This window comes from Corvus cornix, chromosome 5 (assembly GCF_000738735.6).
Source record: "Corvus cornix cornix isolate S_Up_H32 chromosome 5, ASM73873v5, whole genome shotgun sequence".
NCBI lineage: Eukaryota > Metazoa > Chordata > Aves > Passeriformes > Corvidae > Corvus > Corvus cornix.
In genome coordinates this window covers 53,309,706-53,331,246 of record NC_046335.1, presented here as the reverse complement: position 1 = coordinate 53,331,246, position 21,541 = coordinate 53,309,706, and the positions used below count along the sequence as shown (strand labels likewise).

General features: G+C 42.9%; 1 protein-coding gene across 10 annotated transcripts in view; it reads left to right on the top strand.

Moving 5' to 3' along the window:
* The window catches only part of TEAD1 (TEA domain transcription factor 1), a 152,528-nt gene that overhangs the window by 96,348 nt on the left and 34,639 nt on the right, over positions 1-21,541 (top strand). For 4 of the 10 annotated variants that reach the window (XM_010405303.4, XM_010405301.4, XM_039552602.1 and 1 more), the window contains exons 3-4: positions 12,771-12,835; positions 15,692-15,754. In XM_010405303.4, coding sequence (XP_010403605.1) covers positions 12,771-12,835; positions 15,692-15,754 — 128 coding nt within the window. Of the gene's footprint in view, positions 1-12,770; positions 12,836-15,540; positions 15,604-15,691; positions 15,755-21,541 lie in introns of all 10 variants that reach the window. The other 6 variants (XM_039552599.1, XM_010405300.4, XM_020584591.2 and 3 more) reach the window with 2 other exon arrangements.

The window sequence follows — 21,541 nt, the reverse complement described above, 5'->3', positions numbered from 1 at the left end:
AAGCAGTCTATGCCTCAATTTAGTGTCTGGAGTAGTGAGTCCTGATGTATTCATATGCATCTCACAAAGATGAAAGGGGTGTCACTCTTGCAAGCACTCTTGAAAAGTCTCTGCAGCACTAATTTATTCTCTTTGTGCACATTATAGCTCAGCCTGATGTCGGATGGAGTTCCTTTGGCTGACCCAACGACTATTTCTTTGTCTTTTAGTAGCAAAAACCTCGTGTGTGCTAAAATGTTGATAGTGGTGTGATAGCCAGGTTCAGGATGGATTTGCCAGCTGCCTCAGGGAAAATGCCTTTACAATCAAAACATATACAGTTTAAAATACAGCGCAGTGCTTCAAAGTTCGTAAAACTAAGAAATTTGGTGCCCTGTGAAGCTGGCAGAAGTTTAGGTACAGTGTAGTAGTCTGTACACTGCCTGTGTTTTAGCAAAGCACAGATTGCTGTTTCTGTGCTTGCAGAGGCAGAAACTTAGGAAGAGGGGTGCTGAGCACATTGCCATTCTCTGACATACCCTTTTCCCAAGGCATGAACCTGGATTCATACCAGTGTTAAAATGTTGAATCCAAATACAGAGTATTTAACACTTTAAAACCTTTTTTCATTTGTTGGTCTCAGCTGCTCACTGACAAAACTCAGGACCTCTTCCTCACTTGAAACTCTTATCTCTGTGTCAAAATGCATCCAGCCAGCCACTGGCCAAGGTAGAAGTCAGATGCAGGAATCTTGGTCAGAACTTTGCCCACTAGAGAGTAGCACGCCTAAACCAGCCTTCCTGTGGCGTGTGACAGCCTGCACAGGATAGAGTCTGCACACTAAGGACCAGGCAGAAGGGAAGTGCTCTTTTCAAGATGAACCCATATAGAATGGAGGGTTATCCTGGAAACAACCAGGAAAGGGGAAGGATTGGTGTTACTTATCCTTACTGTTGAAGAAGGGCAGGGGGAGGAGAAGGAGGGAGTGAGATAGTAGGAGAGATAGCACATTGAAAGACAGGAGAGAAGAATGCATAAAATGCCAGCGATTAAAAGAAAAATGAAATCATTTTATGCACCAGAGATTACTGATTACCATATCAGCAGGTTAGACTAAACAGATGATAAAGTCTCATGAGCAAACTGGGAGCTTGGTAGGGACAGAACTCTGTAAGCCACATTAATAAATGTTGACTGCAGTTCCAGATGTGTGTTTATTTAAACTTTGCTCCTCTGCTGCATGAAGCTGCCCTGCTCGCAGCTCCTGCCCATGGGTCTGGTGATGCCAGCTGTGGGGGCTGTGCTGGGACATGTGCCCCCATCCTGGTTCTAATGCCAGCCCTCAGCCCTCAGCTCCTGGAATTGTGGATGTGGCACTTGGAGATGTGGTTTAGTGGTGAACACAGCGGTGCTGGGTTAATGGACTCAGTGGTCTCAGAGATCGTTTCCAGCCTTAATGAATCTGTGATTCTGTGACGGAACTGAGAAGCAAAGTCCTTCTGCTCCTTGTGAAATGTCCACTGTTGTTGTCAGGAATAGAAGCCACTGGTGTCTGGGGCTGCTCCATAGGATAACCATGGATGTGGGTGGAGGAGAGGCATCTTTCACAAATCTTTTTCACTGCGATATGTAGAGAACTAACATCTATAGCAGGCAAAACTGTGAGGGGAGCACAGGGACTCGACAGAGCTGCAGCTGGAAGCCCAGTCTCCTCTTCCAGTCCCATCTCAGTGGTACTCAGGCACAAAACAACCTGTGAAGTTTCTCTCCTGCTTCATCAGGCCTAAAGAAAGTGGGATTAAAAATTACGCGTGACACAGTGTTTGCACTTCATTACTCATTTATCCAAAACAAACAAAGAAAAGCTTTCCAAATGTACACTTTTTGAATAAATGTTATGTAAAGTAAAGCCATGAGCTGGGAAGCAAAAGAAAGTAGTGATTTACTATAGAAACAAGTAAGTGGTGAAAAGATTATAAATAACGGTGATTTTCTTTCAGTTCTCTGGCATGTCCTACCCCTTAAATTGTTTTCCTTTAAAGAGCCCTCCCATCAACCAAAACAACCACTTTAACTAAAAAAATATGTGACAAAGATTACAAATATTAGGGTTCTAATGCATTTGGTGGCTACACAAAGCAAAATTTTCTTATGATTCTCCAAGATAACCCTGCAGATTTTGAAAGGCATGAATGGTGGTTTTCAATTATAATGAAATCAGCAGCATGGTATTTACCCTGCTTGGGATGTACAGTGGGATGCTGGAGCCTGGGGCAGAGGGGCAGGGAGAGCCAAGCAGGCATTTTTTTCTCTGACAAATGAGTAGGTTATGAGGAACACTTCCAAATTTAAACAAAATGCATTATGGTGCAGTATTATTTGATTACTCAGCTTTTCATTGCTGTACCTCTTAGCTGAACTTCAAAATAAGCAGTGGTGTCTTCTGTTCTTAAACAGTTTGTGGTTTTCTGATACCTGAGTTTATGATGACATTAAGGTTTCTTTTTCTCTCCTTGGACTGGTGTCTTGGGAATCCTTCAGAAGTGCAGCAATATTGTTCTCCTCCACTTCAGCTCGAACATCAGTGACCAGCTGGGTTCTGCAGGGAGGCAGGAATGGGCAGCTGATCTAATGGGAAGGAAGTATGGAGAGGTCTTTCTTTACGCTGAAAAAAGAAGAGTTAAGGGAATCTCAAATTTAAATGTGTTTTGAGACTGAGTTTGCAAGGAATGACTTACCCTGTAACTCAAGTATGTTGTACGTCTCTCTTGTGGGTTTGTAATTGGTGCATAGTATTTATTGTACTGTAGCTAGAATGACACTGTTAGCTATAAAATCTCCACAAAATGCTACTTTGTGCTTGTGAAATAACTTGGAAACCAAGGTTGCTGTTGGATGTATCCCAAGCTCTTTCATATGCTGGTCAAATGTTTCTCTACTTGGCCCATCTGGTGTCAGAAGCTGTCATCTAACACAAACCAAGGCCAAATACCCTGGACATAGTGAAAATTTAAATACATTTTTGCACCTGCTGTGAAAATAAAGCATCTTAACTGCTTGGGACACAGACACCAAGTAAGTTGTAAGCTAAACAAAGAGTTTTTGCAAAGAGTTGCATGAAATCCCGGTGCAGGGTCTGTAGAGCTGAAAATGAAGGCAGCTCACCAGGTGTTCCCTTGCCTGTGGATGCACAGAGCTATATGGCTGCAGGATCTGGCATTGCCCTGTTTTAGACAACCTGAGGTTGCCAGAACCCCCATCACTGAGTGAGAGAAGTGACCTGCTCTCTTAAAATCTCCTTACAGTAAATGCTGAGTTGAGAAATCACGTCACAGCTTTTGCTGTTGGTAATGTCATCTCTGGAAGAAATGTGCCTTCTTACTGCCTCAGCTTTGCTCTCTGTTGGTGCTGCTGTAGGGCATGGTGGAACATACCGCTGGTCTGACTGCAGTTCACTGGGAAAACAGGCAGAGTTTAGTAACATATTTGGCAGCACACAGACGTGTGTTTTAAAAGGTGCTGGATTTTCTGGAGGCTCCTGGCTGCCTGCACTTTGGATGTGTGAGCCTTGCAAAGAGCAGGAGCTCCATGGTTTGCACAGCCCTGGTCTGACAAACAGACAGGTCTTGGTTGCTGTCAGCAGGAGTGAGGGGGAGATGGATGTTTCTGCAGTTTCTGCATCTGTTTTCCTGCCTGTGTGCACCAATTTGTCCATACAGATTTCTCTCAAAGCTATGTTGTATAAACAGTATAATGATATTCTGTGAGGCCAGCCTTTCATTAGGTCACTTTGTGCAGCCATCTCAGAGTCTTTTAAGTAGCAGCACTGTGTGCAATATGAATCTGATCAAAAGAAACCTGCAGTGATTCAAGCATCTGCCTTTTACAGTTCCTGAGTCACAGGCTTGTACTCAGAACCTCACCGAAGCATCAACACACAATTTAATGCAATTTTTTGGTCTTTTTGATCATTTCTCCCTGAACTCAAACCACTTTTTTGGGGGATATATGCAGCTTAGGAACATGTAAGCATTAAGGTATACATACAGTTTAAAGTGGTTAGAACACTGTAGTTGTGTAATGCTCTAGTAATAAACACGGGGAGAAAAGGATACTTTTGTGATAGTTAAAGTGTATGTCTTAAAGAATAAACAATAGGAAGCAAACCAGCACCCAGAATTTCTTCTCTGCAAATAAGCATTACTTAAACAATCATAATTCCTTTAAAAATGAACTTCATTTTGCCTAAGAGAACAAACAGAACTGAAGCCACCTACTGAGAAATTCTATTTTGCTAATTTTTATCTATTCTAATGCAAATAGTGGTTTTAATCCCCTTAACTCATCCATCATGCATGACAGGTCAGCCAGTCCATTGTCTGTGTATTTGAAGGATTCCTGTCCAAATCAGAGTTTCTATCAGCAGCATTGGGCAAGAGTCTGCTCCTTTCTGAACTGCTCCTGTCACTGAGAAACTGCAACTACCTCAGAAACCAACCCGGGAACTGCATGTGGAATTTGCACAGGGTCTTTGCAGAGAGGTTACTGACAGTTCCTATCAGAGCAGGGGAAAAAACCCACAATGTCAGATTAAGGACATCCAGGTTTTTGTATAATCCACTAAACATAGGTAGCTGATCCAGAGATATGGCAAAGGTCAAGTTTGGGGATTTTTTTTTTCTCCTGTGGGGATTTCTTTGTATATTCTGAAGCATAAAAATTGCTGTTTGTTTTGAAATGCATTTTTGGTTGCAGTAAAATACAGTTTGTTGTAAGTAGTAGGAGCAAAAAAAAAAAAGCCATGTATTTTTGTAGCATTTAAATTTTAATTAAAAGGGACTTAGAGTAAATTGTAAAACCTTCTTTTGTTGAGACAACTGACACTGACAAAATATTAATTAATGAATATTCAGAGAGCTCTCTGGATTACTCCTCTCTTTTTGAAATATATTCTGCCTGTGTTTTTAAAAAATCAGAAGAGGAAAATTAATAAACATTGCTTATGTGGAATATTTCCCAGTATGAGGACCTGCCAAACAGAATCCAATGCATTGCATTAATGTCAATGAACACTTTTGAACCAGATGTGTCTATGGGTCTTTTTCATTGTTTTCTCTAAAACTGAAGCTGGGATAAAACCCAAAGATTAAGACTTGACATGAGGAGAATATCTTTCTGTGCTACTATTAGGTCATTTCCCTTTTGCTGTGTAAATTAAACTGTGGTCTTGATTCAATCTGGGATCATTTTATTGTTGTTGGTTTTAATACAATACACAAAAAGTTCTTTTCTTTGGAAGTATCATTATGATATAACTTCGATGAGTCATTGTAATTGTTCGCTCATTAGCATCTGAAGGGATTATTTCGGTTATTTTGTTTCTGGGATCTTTTCTTTCCCCTCTCCTCTTGGACAGCCCAGTTAGGGTATGCCTTGAAAGCAGTTAAGTTGTGTGTAATAATATTTAAGTGACTCACTGTAGTTTTGTGTGTGAGTGCATACACACACACCACTGGGGCAGCCCTTAAAACCCGTTTTAGGAACCCTCAGGTCTTTGTCCCCTCCTGGTCCTGTCCTTGCATGGCCACTTCTCTGCATGGTCCTGACCTAAATTCTGAGCCAGACCCTTGGCTCCCAAAGGTTTCAGAGCACCAACAAACTGCAGCAGGTTGAAGACACACAGTTAATGTTTTTGATCCAATCCCGTTCCCTGGGGACTGTGAGACCTGCCTGTGTCCTGGGCCCCAGCCCTCCAACATATACTGCTGCTTAAAGAGGGGGAAAAGAAAAAGGGAAAAAAAAAAAGAAAACCAGGAAAACAGGGGGAAAAAATAAAATAGAAAAGGTGTAGGGGGAATCAAGGGAGTGTTTGCATTGGCTCACTTGGCAATTAAAAATACATAAGTGAAAGAATTGCCATGAACTTGCCCGAAGGGCTATAATAAATAACATCCTGCATGACTGGTACACAAAGTGCTCTATGGTTTTGAGTGAAATGACTGTGTTTGTTTTTAGGGTTGTTGGTTGGGGATTTTTTTTGAATTATAACAGTTGGAATTCAAATAGGCTTATGTTTCTGTAATTGTGGTAAACATATTTTAAAAATCACTGTTTGATCAACTGTAAATATTACCAGTTCAGAGGTTAAATGCTGTTGTTGAAGTCACTCAGGGAAATCCAGCAGAAGTGTAAATATGGCAGAAAAAGCTAAACAATATGGCAAAGGAATATTTGCTGACTTAAGAGTGCAGGATCAACACCAATATTTTTCCAGTGATGCTAAACCTCTTGTAACTGCTAAATTGGATTTGTAGTTGAATGAAGTATCAGCTGCTGTTGGACAAGCCCATAAAGGCCGGACGGCTGGCCTTTTGTAGGCAGGGCTTAGAGGACGATTGATATGTTTTAGCACTTTTGGGATTATTGTGATTAGGAGGAAGCCATTCTGAATGATAGAGAAAAGGATGTAAAAAACACAGCCCACAGCTGGTAAGCAGCATGTGTTTGCTATAAGAAGAGGTCATGACTAGTTGATCCTGCTGGTTTAGGCACTGATTGACAGTCAAGAAAACTTGATATTATGAAGCAGACCCTTCTTTTTTCTCCCCCCCTCCCCTTTTTTTTTTTTCTCCTAAAGAAATGATGGTTCTGTTGCATTAAGTGAAAGTATTACAAAATCTGGAACATTCACTTGTTGCAAGTTAAATGTTCAGAGACATTGCTGCAAGTTTGGAGTTGTTAAAATATCATGTAGAAATTAGTATTCAACCCGTATCGCTGAGAACAGTAAATAGGAGTTACAGAATTAGCTCTGGTGTTTCTGTGTTTGCCTTTTTCATATGTGTTAGTCTTAACAAAAACCCTCTTTGCCATCTAGTAGAAAATCTATGCTAAGTATGAGGAAATTTCAAGTCTGCTGAACTTGTTGACTGTTATGCGCCTGGTATATCCAAAAATTTTAGCCAGGAATAATATGTGTAAAAAGTATTTTACCAGCCAGAAAACAGCTTTATCATTTTATTTCTGTTAACCACCTGCCTCAGAGGATATGTTGGTTATTTCCTCTTATCTCTGCTATCCACTTGGAAATGTAGAGCTGCTTTTTTCTCCTCTTTTTTTCTTTCTTTTTTTTTTTTTTCTGTGAGCAGCCATCCGAGAGCTCGCAAATGCACATTTAAATAGTTGTATCTCTGACTCTTTTTAGTGGGGCTGTACCTCTTTCAAAATTTGAGTTTAGCATACCACACAGGAAAGAACACAAGCTTGCCAACTCCCGCTGAGCGTTTTTTCAAGCCTGTGAAAAGAATGAATTATTCAGCAGTAAGCATGCTTACAGCTGGCCATTTGGGAGCTTTGATGTGCGAATCAGGCGGTTGCATGAATGCCCTTATTGTCATGTTATGTGTACACAGTGTGTGAATTATTGAAAATAGTGAGGCCTGAGCCTCATCTGGTAGAGATTACAGTGCAGGCATGCTGGGTGAAGGTCTGTAATTGAAAATCCCCAGATGCTGTTTATTTGGCCTCTGTCACGTGGCCCTTCTGCAGAAAGCTTGGCTGAACAAAATGCTGCCCGCCTGGGAAGCGGCGCCCAGCCCCCTCCCAGCCCAGCACAGCCCAGTGTGCCCGCGACTTAAACACCTGCCCATAATATTTTTAAAAGCTTAAATTAGATTTGCCTATAACGTTTAAATAGAATATGCCTTACTTAGAGGTTTAAACTGCTTAGCCAGTTGTTGACTCGCAGAGCTCTTTTATCTACAAGAGGCTTTTTGTTAGCCAATTTAGCTATAAGGCGTCTTCAGAAAGCGGCGGTGCCGAATTTGAGGCGGGATCTCCCAAAGCCGGATATTCTGCCGGCAAAACGGAACAGAAAAGTGCTGGGCCTGAGCACCATGACAGAGCAGCTTTTCCTCCACAGGCCACAAGCTCTGCTGCCCAAGGACCCTGTGCCCACCTTCTGATGAGGAAAGGGTTCAAACCAGCACATCCCTGCTGACAGTGTCCATGCCTGGGGTGGGATCTGGATCCAGCCTGGGCGCAGTAGCCAGACAAAGAGCTGGGTGCTGCTCATGGGGACTGTCCCAGGAGAGTGCTCACAGCCTGCTTCCTCATCGAGCAAAATTCCCACTAGGTCTCCAGATTTGGCCCCCAGGCACATGGGCAGCACTGTGCAATGACCAGGCCAAGCAGAATTGGAGTTCACCACAACTGGCTGAAAACAGCTTTGCTATGGGTAAACATGGCTGTGAGAATGATTTTGGAGATGAAATTGTGCAGCTCTCTTCCCCGACTTTGCAGTCAGGATGGGAAATACCTGTCTTTTAGAATTTGAAGAAGCCACAGTATTGCAGAATTTGAAGAAATTCATAGTATTTGATTGTCTGATAAAATAGGCTTTTCTACTCAATCGTTACTTGAATTATTTGGCTGAGTATGAAAACTTTTTAAAATCAGCTGTTCTTTTTCAAGTTGCTAGCCAGCTTTATTTCCCACACTTGCCTATTTTTATCCCATTCGGGTAGTGCCTATTACTGGGAGCTGGGAGGGCAGAGGTTTAATTTGTGTCATTAATGTTCTAAATAAAGACGCCCGCTGGCCTCACGGCTGCTCAGGGACATGATGCACCAGCTCCCTGCCCTGTTGCCTGGGTTTGAGCAGTGATGCCCGTGGCCAGGACATGGGAAAAGGGACATGGTGTGGCCAGGAGAATGTCCACAGCTCGTGCAGGTCCTGGTAGAGCTGCCTGTGGTGCTCTGTTGGCTCCCCTGAGGCAGAGGTGGTGGTGGTCCCGTTTCTGGCCCATGAAGGGGTTGCCAGTTATGCCTTCCTCAGTCAGGGGTGGGTTTTCACCTTTGAGGGCATTGCTGGTGTTGGGAAAGTGGGGACAAACACACCCTTAGCACCAAGGATGGACCAGGGAGCCTCATGGAGACCTTTATGGGGGCCAGTGCTTGGCTGCTTTAGGCTGTTCTTGGAAACAGCGTTGGTGGGGGAGGCTCCCTGCACAAGGGCCCTCTGTTAGAGCAACAACTGCCTCCCCCGGGGAGGGGTGGTGGGAGCCTCCCCACTTTGCAGCTGCTTCTACTTATTTTGAACAAGAGGAGCAGAAGTGTCGGCTGTCTGCTGCCTGAGAGGTGTCCAGGATCACCACACACTCCCTGTTGAGCGTGGTGGCACTCAGGGATGGGGCAGTGGTTTGGGAAGGTGGAGGGAGCTGTTCCCTTGGAGGGGCCACAGTAGAGCTTTGTCTCTCTGTAAAGCCTCACAGGTTTTTGGCATCTGCACTGTTTTCTAGCTGTTTTCTCCATCTTTACTCCATGCCATGATTAAAAAAGATGTTCCATTGCACAGAATGCCTCTTCCTCAGCATCAGTCCAGGGAGAGTGATAGTTTGCAGTTGCACTGACAGCACAGGACATGACAGATAAAGTCTGAATTAACAGGGAAAAAAGCAGACTCCAAGAAGCAGCCTATGTAAAATATCCTGATTTTTGCAAGATCCTTGGAAAAGATTCCTGTGCTGTGAAGATGTTTTATCTAACCAGGCACTTCTCCATGCTGCTCTTTGATACCTGAACCAAGACATTCAAAGTAGGATGCTGTCATAGCGAATGACAAGAAGAAAGAGCTGAAAATTTACAGTTCATAAATCTGACCCCTTCTCTTCTGCCAGGCAATTTCCCAGATATATATGACAAGAAGACAGAAGGAGGGCGTGTATGGAAAGTATTTCCACAGCTGAGCTCTTCGAGAGAAAACAGATCTATTTACTAATGAGCATTTTTCACCCTAAGGTTTCTAATGGCCAATTAAAGAAGTTCCTCGAGCCTCCTTTTGTTTCAGACTCTTCTCGTTCCCAAGAACAGGAAAGGGTGTTTTTAGGATTATTAAGCTTTCCTTTCTTTAAAATCCTCTTTGGGCTTTAGTTGATCTGGAGATAAGATCATTTCTGTCCCTATCTGTCAGAGCTGGTAAAGAAGAGCACCAATGTTTGGTAGATAACATTTAGGCTGTAAACTTTTAGTTGGGGGCATCTATCTTGTTTATGTCAGGCAGTGCTTCTGTTTGTGTTTATGGCTTTTGGTAACCCAGGAAAGAATTTATGTCTTTTCAGATCATTGTGGCCAGGGAGAAGGTATTTAGTGAGGCTTCAGTATCTCCTGCTTTGGCTAAACCTGATGCATGTGTCCTTGCTGTGTTGAAAACATGGTGGTAAGGAAACTATATGTTAGGCTTTTGCCTCGACCACTTTTTATGGTTCCCTGTGGAGTTCCTCATCCCTGCAAGTTAAGGCAAATTATTCCACCCTGTTGACTCTTCTGGAGTTAGGCTATGGATAGCCTTCAGCTTCAGGGAAGCGATCACTCGCCAAAACTGCAGTCTTGTTAGTCATAGCCCTGCCCAGCTAGATAATGGCTACAGAAACCCCCCTTGAGTGAAGCCAAAGCATTTCATGGATGGACTGGGGCTCAATCAGAGACAGCACTCAAATAATAGTCTAGACTTTCAGTGCTTGGTGTTTTTAATAAAGATGCTTTTCCTGTCAAGTGGCTGCCTGGGAACCTGAGCTTTCCTTTAAGAATAGCTTTTTAGCTGTCTTGTCTGGGAGGAGAACTGTGAGACCTCAGCTGTGGGCGAGGGCTGCATAGGGCTGCCTTAATGGGCAAGGGGTGGCTGAAGTGACCTGTGCTGTGCCCAGGTGTTTGAAACATCTGCAGCACAGACAGAGGGACAAGAGATGGCATCATATCCTTTACATCACCTTATAGCATCACTGGCCTTGCACAGTCACCAGCTGCTGATCAGAACAATCTGACCATCTTTTTGCATCAAAAAAACCCATTCTGGCTATTAATGTGTGCTTACACTTAAACATATGCAAAGCAGGTACTTTCTGGAGGGCTGGCATTCCCCAATTAAATAAAAATGTGCATTTAGAAATACAAAAATGTCCATACCACCTGTCACCCTAATGATTGCAGGACTGTGGTGATTTCTGCATCTCACCAAGCCACAGACAGCCTTGCAGGCCTGCAGAAGCTCTTGCAGGCTTCTGTTTGGGTAATGAGAAAGAACACAAGAATAGGGAGATACAGAGGTGCAGCATTCCGTGGTTTCACCCCATGAACACAAAGGCACTTGTTCACTGCAAATGGTAAGTATCTTGTGGGCACTACAGGCTGCAGAACTGTTCAGCCTGAAGACAAGGCCTTTGCATGAAATTAGGTAACTACCTGCTCCTCTGTTTGCATACGGAAATCCCTCATTTGTGTGCAGAAATGTGGCTGGTTTGTGTAACTGTTTGCTCACGCAAAATTTACCTCTTGAAGTTTGTCCTGAAGAGACCTGCTGAGGAGTTACAAACCAGTGGCATGTTGTGGGAAATGAGGCACACAGTCCAGACCAAAACAAAAATGCAGCTCTTGCTCTGAAGCATGCTGATATTTCATGTTCTGGTACCCATTTAGCAAACATGGAAGAGACAGGAACCATGAGACATTTGATACAAACGGTGTAAAATAAGGCTCAGAGGGGGAGACAGAAGAAAAAAGTCTAGTTTGACTAAATGTCTTCAGTCTTTCAGTCAACAAAATGCCCTTCAAACATATGCAGGCTACTTCAAAACTTCCCCATCTCTCCCCCACATTAAAACTGTAAGGGTTTGAAGGCCTGGCTGATATAATAATTTTCTGCATTCCCCAGGTATGTACTCATCCACTTCAAAATAGCTTGGTGGGTGACAAGTTATTTTCTTAACCTCCCCATTTTCAGCTCTCTGCTAAATCAGTCTTCTCATTTTCTACGCACGAGCTGCTTTTCCCCCGTGCTGAATGCAAATAGCTCTGTAGCTTAGGACTTGTTGAACAAGTATATTTAAGTTATTACAACTCATGGAGACGTAACATAATATGCAGTGAAAATAAACAGGACACCACATAAAACTTGTGTTATCTTCCATGTCAGCAATACTTAGGAAGGAAATTATTTGGATAGAAAATGTTCATTTGCATTAGGTAGCATAATGTGTGACTGAAGAAGAGTCAAATAGCCATTTTAGAGACTTGGAAGTATTTCACATTTCAAAGAGCAACTGAGCTCTGAATAACAAACCACCGTGTTGATCAGCCCTGCTCCCACAGGAACTTCAGCACTGCAGGGCAGCCACTCTTGTGAGTGCAGTTAAGGGTGTGATTGATAACCTGCTGAACTGGGACAGTGATTTGCACCACTGGAGGAGGCTTTCTGGTAGGAAGGACAGATTTTGCTGTCTTCCTTGCAGAACTAAAACTTGGAGAGAAGGTGTCACATCTGTGTGATTGGCACTTAGGCGTAGGTAGCACACAACCAGCTCAAGAGCAGCCACTTCTCCCCACAGGGGACCCAGGGAACAAGCACCACCTGGAGCAGTAGGAATCAAAACCAGAGGAGCCCAGACCTTGTGGCAGCCCCAGCATGGGAGGTTCTCCAGTGAGAGATCATTCTGGGCACTGCTGCTGGCCAAGGAGGTGCCTCTGCCTGCAAACTGCTGCAGGACTTTGGTGGGGAAACACTGAACTCGTGGTCCTCTGCAGAGTTCCTGTGGCACCTGCAATGCCTGTCAGGGAGATGGAAGGGAAACACTGGTGAACAATGAGAAATGCTGGCAAATTGTTTGCAAAGGAAAGTGGCGTAGGTGTAAGAAAACATAAACCTGATATGCGCGAAGCTCGTGTTCAAATGTGGCATTTTGATGGTGTTTCTGGGTGTGATGCTGCTTGTCCCTTACCATGAATTTTTCTTTGTTTCAGGTAGGAATGAATTGATAGCCAGATACATCAAACTTAGAACAGGGAAGACACGGACCAGGAAGCAGGTAAAATAACCCAGTGGGGAAGTATGCATGTCAGTGAATGACAAAACATGGCATTTTTGGCTGCAGTGGCTGTCTGTGCTTCAGCTCTGATGAGATGATGTATTGACTTCACTATTCAGATTAAATACATGCTGTTTAGAGAATATTTAAAACTCCAGGGCTTATGTTGTGGTGGTTTGAGGATTAATATTTTATTAATCTGTCTGTACATGAAGCTATTATCCCCCCATATTTCATAAAAAAATTCAAAAGTTGAAGCAAAGCCATAAAGCATTGTGCCTTATTTCTGTATATATTATTATAATATAATAATTATTTTGAAATGGTAAATAATGGAACTTCTTAAAAGTTAAGAGAATTTGGCTTTATAATAGAGGCTATGATTCTTGGATATGAGAGGTAAATAAATAAAAATTATCTAGAAGAACTGGTCATAACCATGCTCTAAGCTTATGGCCAGTAGTTGCTACAGGATATAAACATAATTTTAAAATTGCCCTGAGAGCCTTCTGGCTCCTGGTCTTTGACCATGGTAAAATTTCATTCATCCAAGAGTCAGAATAAACCTTAAAACTGTCTTAAGTTTTTTTCAGATGATTACCACATAACCATTAATTTATCTCATATGACTAAATCCTTTAATTTATAATATTCACAGCAATCAGCAGCCTTGCAGAAGGCCCATGATCTGTGTAGTTTGTGCAGTGGTTACTACACCCTTTTGCTGTTTAAAAGTGTTTCACAAATGGCAGAGCCTCCTTGCTTTAATGTCAGCAGTTGAGATTGCCCTTCTCCCCCTGCACGTGTGACAAAGGGAAGGCAGAGGCTTGCACACTTGCTCATTCTGCATGTTCTGCAGTGCAGGGAAAGGTGACACTGGGTCACACAAAGCTGCCAGCACTCGGATTTGAAGCACTTTGGGTGCTGTTTTGCCCTGGGTGGTGTCCCCTGTCAGTTAGGAAGGAAGCATGTGTGTGAGGGATGAAAAAAGGCATCAGAAAGGAGGTGAACTGCAGCATGTGGAAAAGGAACAAACCAAAGATTCACAAAGAAATCACAAACTAAAGACAGAGGCCCCAGTTCTACCCTGCCTTGCCCATGCGAGCTCCAGCAACTGGAAGTTATGCTGGGATCATAAAGTTGCCTCAGGAGTCAAAATGCAGAGCTTGGGGTTAGATGCTTGGCCAGCATGTGCCAAGAAAGCAGGAGGGCTGTGTTGGCTACGTGTGGTGATGTCTGCCTCCGTACTTGCACATCCCTCTAGAGCAATTCATAAATCACTTTAGACTGAGTGCTTTAAAAAGTTTGTCGCTACTCTGGAGTTTTAACTGAGTGATTAAATGTTATGATTGTGCTTCTTGTATAACCTTTAACACCACTAATATTCCACTGAAAGCAAAACAAATGAACATATGTGAAAACTCAGTCTAGGTGTTTGACTGCAAAATTGCTCAGTAAGCAGCAGTATAACTCTGAATTACTGCACACTGGTTCCTGAGGTGCTTCTCGAATGTAGCCTTCAGGGACTGTGCTCATTGATGCATCTCTGTTTGCTTCCCTACTAAAATACAGGTGCTATTGTCACAGAATAGTCTTACAGAGGGAGGAAGTAATAGTTTCTCCTTTTTTTGGCATTGTTCTTTCCCAGAGAGGAATTGTAACTAATGCAGGAAAAATGTGCACCACCTGATCTGTTATGTCCTGGGTCAAACGAGAATAGATTTCCCTTTAGTGGTTTTCGCCATTGCTGCAGGTTTTAAACCTTCACACAGAAGGCTGAAGGATGCTGAGCCCTACCAAGCAATGCTGGGCAGCATCATTAAACCCTCATCAGCAACAGCCTGGATTCAGTATGTCCCTGGGTAAACAGGAATGTGAATTTGGGCCCAGACCCTTCACTGCACAGGCAGCAACTTCTGACCAATAACTCGTGTAGGGCGGGATAGGGTTTGCACAAATTTCTGGGCAAAACAGCCATGGGCCAGACCTGGGCATCACTCAAACTGATGTCAAGTTACTGGTCCCCAGTTACACAAAAGTTTTGTGGGCAGACTTGATGCTGAGATTACCAAGGAAACCAGCAGGGGTTCAGGGACCTGTGTTGTGCCAGTATTTTATCATTTGTGCCAGAATTTAAAGCATTTCAGTGGAGTCAAAATGGAGCCTGAGTCTCTCCTCATTGGAGCTGCAGAGCACAATAAATAATGAATAAAATTTCTTGGTGCCAAGTTATGTCTCAAGCCTAGTGGCAAATGGTCAGAGTGGGCATCTGCATCCCCAGCAGATGGGGTAGAAATCCTTTGGGCTCCCCACATGAGAGCTCAGGGCCTGGGCATGGATGGGATCAGTACCAAAGCACGTGGGCTGTGTCCAGCTGTGAACTGTGTCTTCTATCTTGTAGCTGAATGCACAACCTGGTGGGTTACACTTTTTTTTCCTTTCTCTTTTTTATTTCCTTAATCAAGTCACTGCAATGATGACCTGTATTGTTAAGCCTCAGTGCTAAGAGCTTGGTATCTGGCTGGGAATGTGGTATCTTTAACAGCAGAGCTTACTGAAGATGCAAATAACTTCCTCCCCTTGGAAAAGTTTCTTTTTTTTCCTTTTTTTTCTTTAAGAAAAAATAGACATTAAAAATTTGATTTGCTTTTTGTTTTTCTTTTGTTTGTTGTTTTTTTTTCCCCCTATAAACCTGAACAATGTAGGTGTCTAGTCACATACAGGTCTTAGCAAGAAAGAAAGTTCGAGAAATTCAAGCCGCCATTAAGGTACGTTTGGCTTGCCCAGTTGTAGGGGGCTTTTCATCTCCATGGTTACAGGCTTTTCCTTTGTTTCCTCCCTTCCCCTACCCTGCAGGTGTCTAGTCACATTCAGGTTCTTGCCAGAAGGAAATCTCGTGATTTTCATTCCAAGCTGAAGGTATGCGCTTTTCTGCTTTTGGGCTTGTGGTTGCTATGCCTGTCCCTTCCTCCTCCCCGCGGTGATGGGCAAGCGCTGGGGCTGCTGTGCCTGTAACCTCCTTTTCCTGCATGTGGGAGCTGTCTGCGTCTCTTTGTGTTTAATCCCCGGGTTCTGCACTAGCATCCACATTAAAAACGTTGTTTTAACACTGTCCAAATGCCAAGTGAACTCCTCTTTGTAACAGCTCAGCACCTAAACCTGATTTTTAACCCGTTAGTCCGTTTTTTGTTTTACTTTTTAACAGTTGAGTGCTAGGAGTGTATTTAAATACACAGGGGTTTTGCAGAGTTGTGTAGATGCTTTTTATCTTTTTTTTTTTTTGCTTTTTCCAGAGGGGTAATTGGGCTAATTGTTTTCCATTCCCAAATGTTTTTTGTCTGTGCTTCTGAACTGCCATCAAGAATACTTAAACCAGATCATTTATTCCAAGTGCCAGAGAGCACAGCTTATCCAGATTGCGCTATGGTGTTTCTAGACTACAATCTAGTATCACCTCAAATTATGCACTATTTACAAAATTCCCTGAAATTTAATTTTTTTTAAAGTAAATTATTGACATTTAATCTTTGGAGAGCCTCAGTCAGAGTCCTGTTCAGGGAATATTAAGTATGTTTGCTTAATCTGACATGATGAATTCTATAGGACCCCGTTTTCTCTGCCTTCCATAAAATAGATTCTAAGGCTAAAAAGAACCTCTTGGAAATGCTTAATAGGGGTTTCTTGGATTGCTTGTTTTTTCAAGTTTTCCAGCAGAGATCTTGAGATTTTTTGGGGTTTTTCCCACACTATTTAAAAGTGGAAGATGGAGTTTTGCAGTTTTTGCTATCCTTTTCTTTTTTTTTTTTTTCTTAGAAAAAGCTAAGAAACTTGTAAATCTTTTACTTCCCTCCCTCCTTTTTTTTTTTTTTTTTTTTTAATGTGAGTGGATTTTTTTCTTCTTCTTCACCCAGATGAGAACAAATCACGTTTTTGTTCTAGCTGGAAAGCATAACGTTTCGGGAAGTGATTTCCCGGTCCTGAGTGGTGAGCACTGCGGATGCTTACCCCCATCCTTGAACTGCAGCGCAGGAATAACAGCCTGGCTTTGTAACAGGCCTCCCTGACAGAAGCACTGGGTTCTTCATGGGCAGCATGCTGGCAAGCTTGTCTGGCTGTTGGTGGCTGGCTTTTTAGCTGCACTGGCTGAGCAGTTGGGGTTCTTAAAGAACGACTAAGAAAACTTAAAAGTACTGCTTTTTAACCGAGGGTGCAATAATACAGAGATATGTAGCATTTTAAGCTCAAATTGTCAAGCCTTGATGCCTAAAATTAAGTATGTAAGTAGGTGGCCTTACTTTCAGAGGTGCTCAGCACCAGCAGCTCTTGGAGTTTTAGAGGGCTGCAAAAACCAGGAAGCCCACATAGGTACCAAATACAGGCCTAGGAGCTGAACACAATTATTGGATTTACTGTTCTAAAATATTTCCCTTTCTGAATGACCAAAATACCTTAAAATGTGAAGACACTTACCAAGCAAAAACCATTTTTAAGTACTGCACCTGCTGTCTGATTTTTATTGAAGCTTTCCAAAGAAGAAAGAGGTAGCCAAATCCCAAGAATATTTCATCTAGTCTAGATGACATTTGCAGTAAATAGAGATCTGGGATGAATTTTCTTTCTAAGGAGTCGCCTGAAGAAGGGAAGATCTGTTTGGACAACAAAATATTTTGTAAGGGCTTCATACCTTGTTGCCCTTTCCCACCTGTCCATGGGCTGCAGCTCCCCCAGTGCTGAGTAGAAGCGGAGCAGCTGCCGTTTCACTGCTAGGAACTGATGGCTTCAGGAAGATTCCCCAGCTCCAGGCCCTGACACTCAGCAGGGGTATTTGCTTCAGCTCTCTGAGACACCATGGTGGGAACAGAATGCACACAGGTGACAGAGGCTTGCTGGCCCCTGGCCTTGCTGACAAAAGCTACTTCAGCCCTCCCTCAGTGGGTCTTGCTGGCTGATGGGTCCCAGGCTGCTTGTCCTAGCCCTGCTCCTGCGTCCCCAGGCTGCCCGTGGAATTAGCTCCCTCAGGAGCCCTGACATAGCCCCCAGCGTAAAGAGGGCCCACAAAGGGTGAAGGAGCCAGGCTCTCCCTACCTCCCTCTTCTTTTCCTTGCCAGTGTTGGTCTCAGGGAACCAGGAGCCGTGGCATGACACCTGCCCCCTTGCACTGGTCCCTTCTGCAGAAGGGGCAGCTTCCCACAGGCCTTTTCCTCCCCACATGGAAGAGATGAAACTTTGGTGTAAGGAGCTGCCGTAAGAGAGCTGCCTTATGAAGAAGAGAGTTGTTGTTCCTCTTGCCTGCTGCAATTACTCCCTGGAAGTGGTAGAAGCTGCTGGTTTTGAACCTGAGATGGAACTTTGCTTCTCCAGACATTTTGTTAGTGCTACTGCCTGGTTTTTTATTATTCCTGTATTGAGCCATCTGTATGGTCCACTGTCACACAAAATCACCCAGGATCATGGACTAGTTAGGACTGAAAGGGACCTCTGGAGATCTTTTAGTCCAGCTCCCCCGTGCTAAAGCAGTTTGCGGAGGACTTCAAAAGCTGCCTGAGTAGGACATCACTGGTGCAAAAGGAAGACAAGGTGGATACATTCCAGCACCTCTGAGTGCTCATTGTTTCAACAGGGACCAGTTTTGGCAGTAGCCTGAACTGCCTCATCAATATCCTCAGGAAGATGATGGGCTCTTGCTGTCCGCATTCCCTGGTGAAGGGGTGACCAAGGAGAAGATAGGATGCACAGTATTTTACATGAGTGACTTTTTACATGAGCACATAGTGACAGGACAAGGGGGAATGGCTTCAAACTGAAAGAGAATAGGTTTAAATTAAGATACAGGAAAAAAAATTACTATGAGGGTGGCGAGGCACTGGCACAGGTTGTCCAGAGAAGCTGTGGATGCCTCATCCCTGGCAGTGTTCAAGGCCAGGCTAGATGGTGCTCGGAGCAACGTGGTCTAGTGGGAGGTGACACTTCTTGAAAGTCCCACTTAGTAGTGGGGTTGGAACTAGATGATTTTTAAGGTCCTTTCCAACCCAAACCATCTGATGATTCTATGCTTCCCACCCAGGCCAACTCACCCTTTTAACAGTGAGCTGCCACTGGCAAAACCTGTGATTGGTGGCACCCATGGAAGCAGTTACCACTTTAAAAAAATCCCATATGCATCTGGTGTCAATTTTCTTTTGAGATGTGTCTGATCTGATCTGTCCCGTTGGCCCCAGATCCTGGCCTCTTAGCTTGACAGTGTTGGTACAAGTAACCCTGATTCCCCAAGTTAGATGCTGAGTTTATTTTTTACCAAGAGATATTACTGTCCTGCCTTGGTCTGAAATCTGCTCATGGAGAGGAGAGAACTTGGGCAAATCTTGTTGTGTTTATCTTCTGCAAAAATCCACATGGATGGAAGGATTTCAGAGCTATCTGCACCCATGGCACTGGAAGCTTTTCTAAGAGGCTGAAATCTCACCTGCATGCCATGAAGTCTGCTTGGTCCAGCAAAGTCCCTTTTCTTCAATGAGAAGTACCTGCAGCCACTGTGGATGGATGGATGGATGGATCCTTAGCCTGCAAGAAAGCCAAGTGTCACCCATAAATGCTATTGCTGCCTTTCAAGACCACCAGTAAAGAGCGTCCCCTCAGCCCTTCCAGGGATGTTGTACATTTTAATCCCCTTTACAGCAGGAAAATACTCCTATTTTAGAGATTTTAATCTTAATATACTGAAGTTATTAAAATCTTCCTGAAGTTAGAGAAATTTAATCTCATGAAAACGGGAAGAGAGGCTGAGACAAAGTTGTCCTTGGAGACAGATCTGAAAGGCGGCTCCTCTTCATGGCATTTCCTCTCACGCAGAAGCTGGAGGAGGCAAAGCAGAATTTTTACCCCCCAGTGTTGTGTTTCTGTGTCAAATACACCAGTCCATAGTGTCAGGTCGCAGCATTTTCCACCTTTGCACTGACAGGGAGCCAAAGTCACCTCTATCCATTCAGGACAAAAGATGGATTGGAAGCTGTACGTAAACAGAGAGTAAAGGTGTTCACAGCAGGATGTACATCTATCTTAGGCTTTCATATCAGATTTTTTTCATAGTGCAAGATTAATTAGACAGAGACAAAAAACCCCACATTAAAATGCCTACAGTTCACATGTATTACATGTTTTTAAATCCATTATTCTACATTCCGCATTTAGGGATAAAAAGAAAATATTGTTGTCAATTATAAAATGCTAAAGATAGCTCTATACTTTTTTAAATGAACAATGATAAAAGCCTTGAAAAATTCCCTTTGATGTGAATGGAGTCTTCAGCATTTTGAAATACAATAAGATGGATTAATTGCTACTCATTAGGCAGCAAGTTGGGACAGCTTTGAATGCGCATTCTCTTCTTGGCATTAGCTATTGCCTGGCTGAAATAGCCAGCTTTTGTATTTACTCCTGTCTTCTCTAATAATAAGCAAATTGGAGATCAGGGCTAGAAACACTGAAGTGCTCTCTATCTTTTGTCCAGAACAATTGTATATTGTCATGATTTGTTTATCTTTTTTGAGCTACAGCTAATTATTGTAAAGGTTATTTGAATCAATACGAGATCTGAGCAGAAATAACATCTGCAAAATTGCTTATTAGGAAGCTATTTTATCCTAGTGTTACTGTAACATCCATTTTGTGAGCAAATTGTTGTTTCTTATGGTGTTTTTTTTTTTCCTTACATGAAAAGTTTTGCATTTTAAATACTGGTACAGGTTTTAGGGCTTCTTGAATTAATACTGTTCTGTTGTGCTTACTTTTCCACATACTGTCTTAGATTTTTTTTCTCCCAAAGTCATAGATAACATGGTATTCAAAGCCCCATTTATCATTCTAGGATAAGAGTTTTTATTTTTTGCTTACGAACTTGTTTGAACTGATTGATTGAATTATTATTCTGTTTATGTTGGATTAAAAGAAAGTCAGGCACAAATCCTTTTGTGCTTGTCATGTAGAACTCTTGTTTCATGCGGGGCTTTTATAGATACTAAGATTTATAATTGGATGATACTGGGGAATTATTATTATCTAATTTAACTATGTATTTTGCATTCCAAAACTAATTGTGAAAAGCAAACCTCAAGGGCCTGATTCATTAAAAGTTGTAGTCTCCTTGCATAAGATGCTTAGAGCTTATATCTTCCAAAAACAAAGTGTGTGCAACTGCAGCCAGCAGCAGTCAGCTAAAACATGAGGCACATCTTGATCTCCTCTACAGAGATGATATTTTAGGAATTTAGTGGAGCTAGACCAGTTTTCCACTGACTGTACTCTAAATCCACCTTGATAACATTCATTATTAATTATGTACCACAGTGCAGAAGACTTTTGTAAGTGGAGGGGAAGGCAGGAGTCTGAGTGCAGCCTGTTGCTTACTACTGTGTCATTCCTGGGCAGCAGCAATCCCATCTGAGCTCATGAACTACGTAGGGTCAAACCAGGTCAGGGCCAGATGGGACCTATCCAAGGAATACCTTAGGCTCCAGCAGGATTTAATGATTCAGTAGGAGATACTGTCCCCCAAGCCTCTGCTGAACCTCAGCACGGGACTGCAGCACGCTGAGCCAAACTTTTATTTTACTACATCAGTGTAAACCACATTGACCTGAAAGAAATTGTTCCAGCTTTACAAAGCAGCACAAGTGAGAGCAAAACGAAACCCTTTCTCTCTTGGACAAG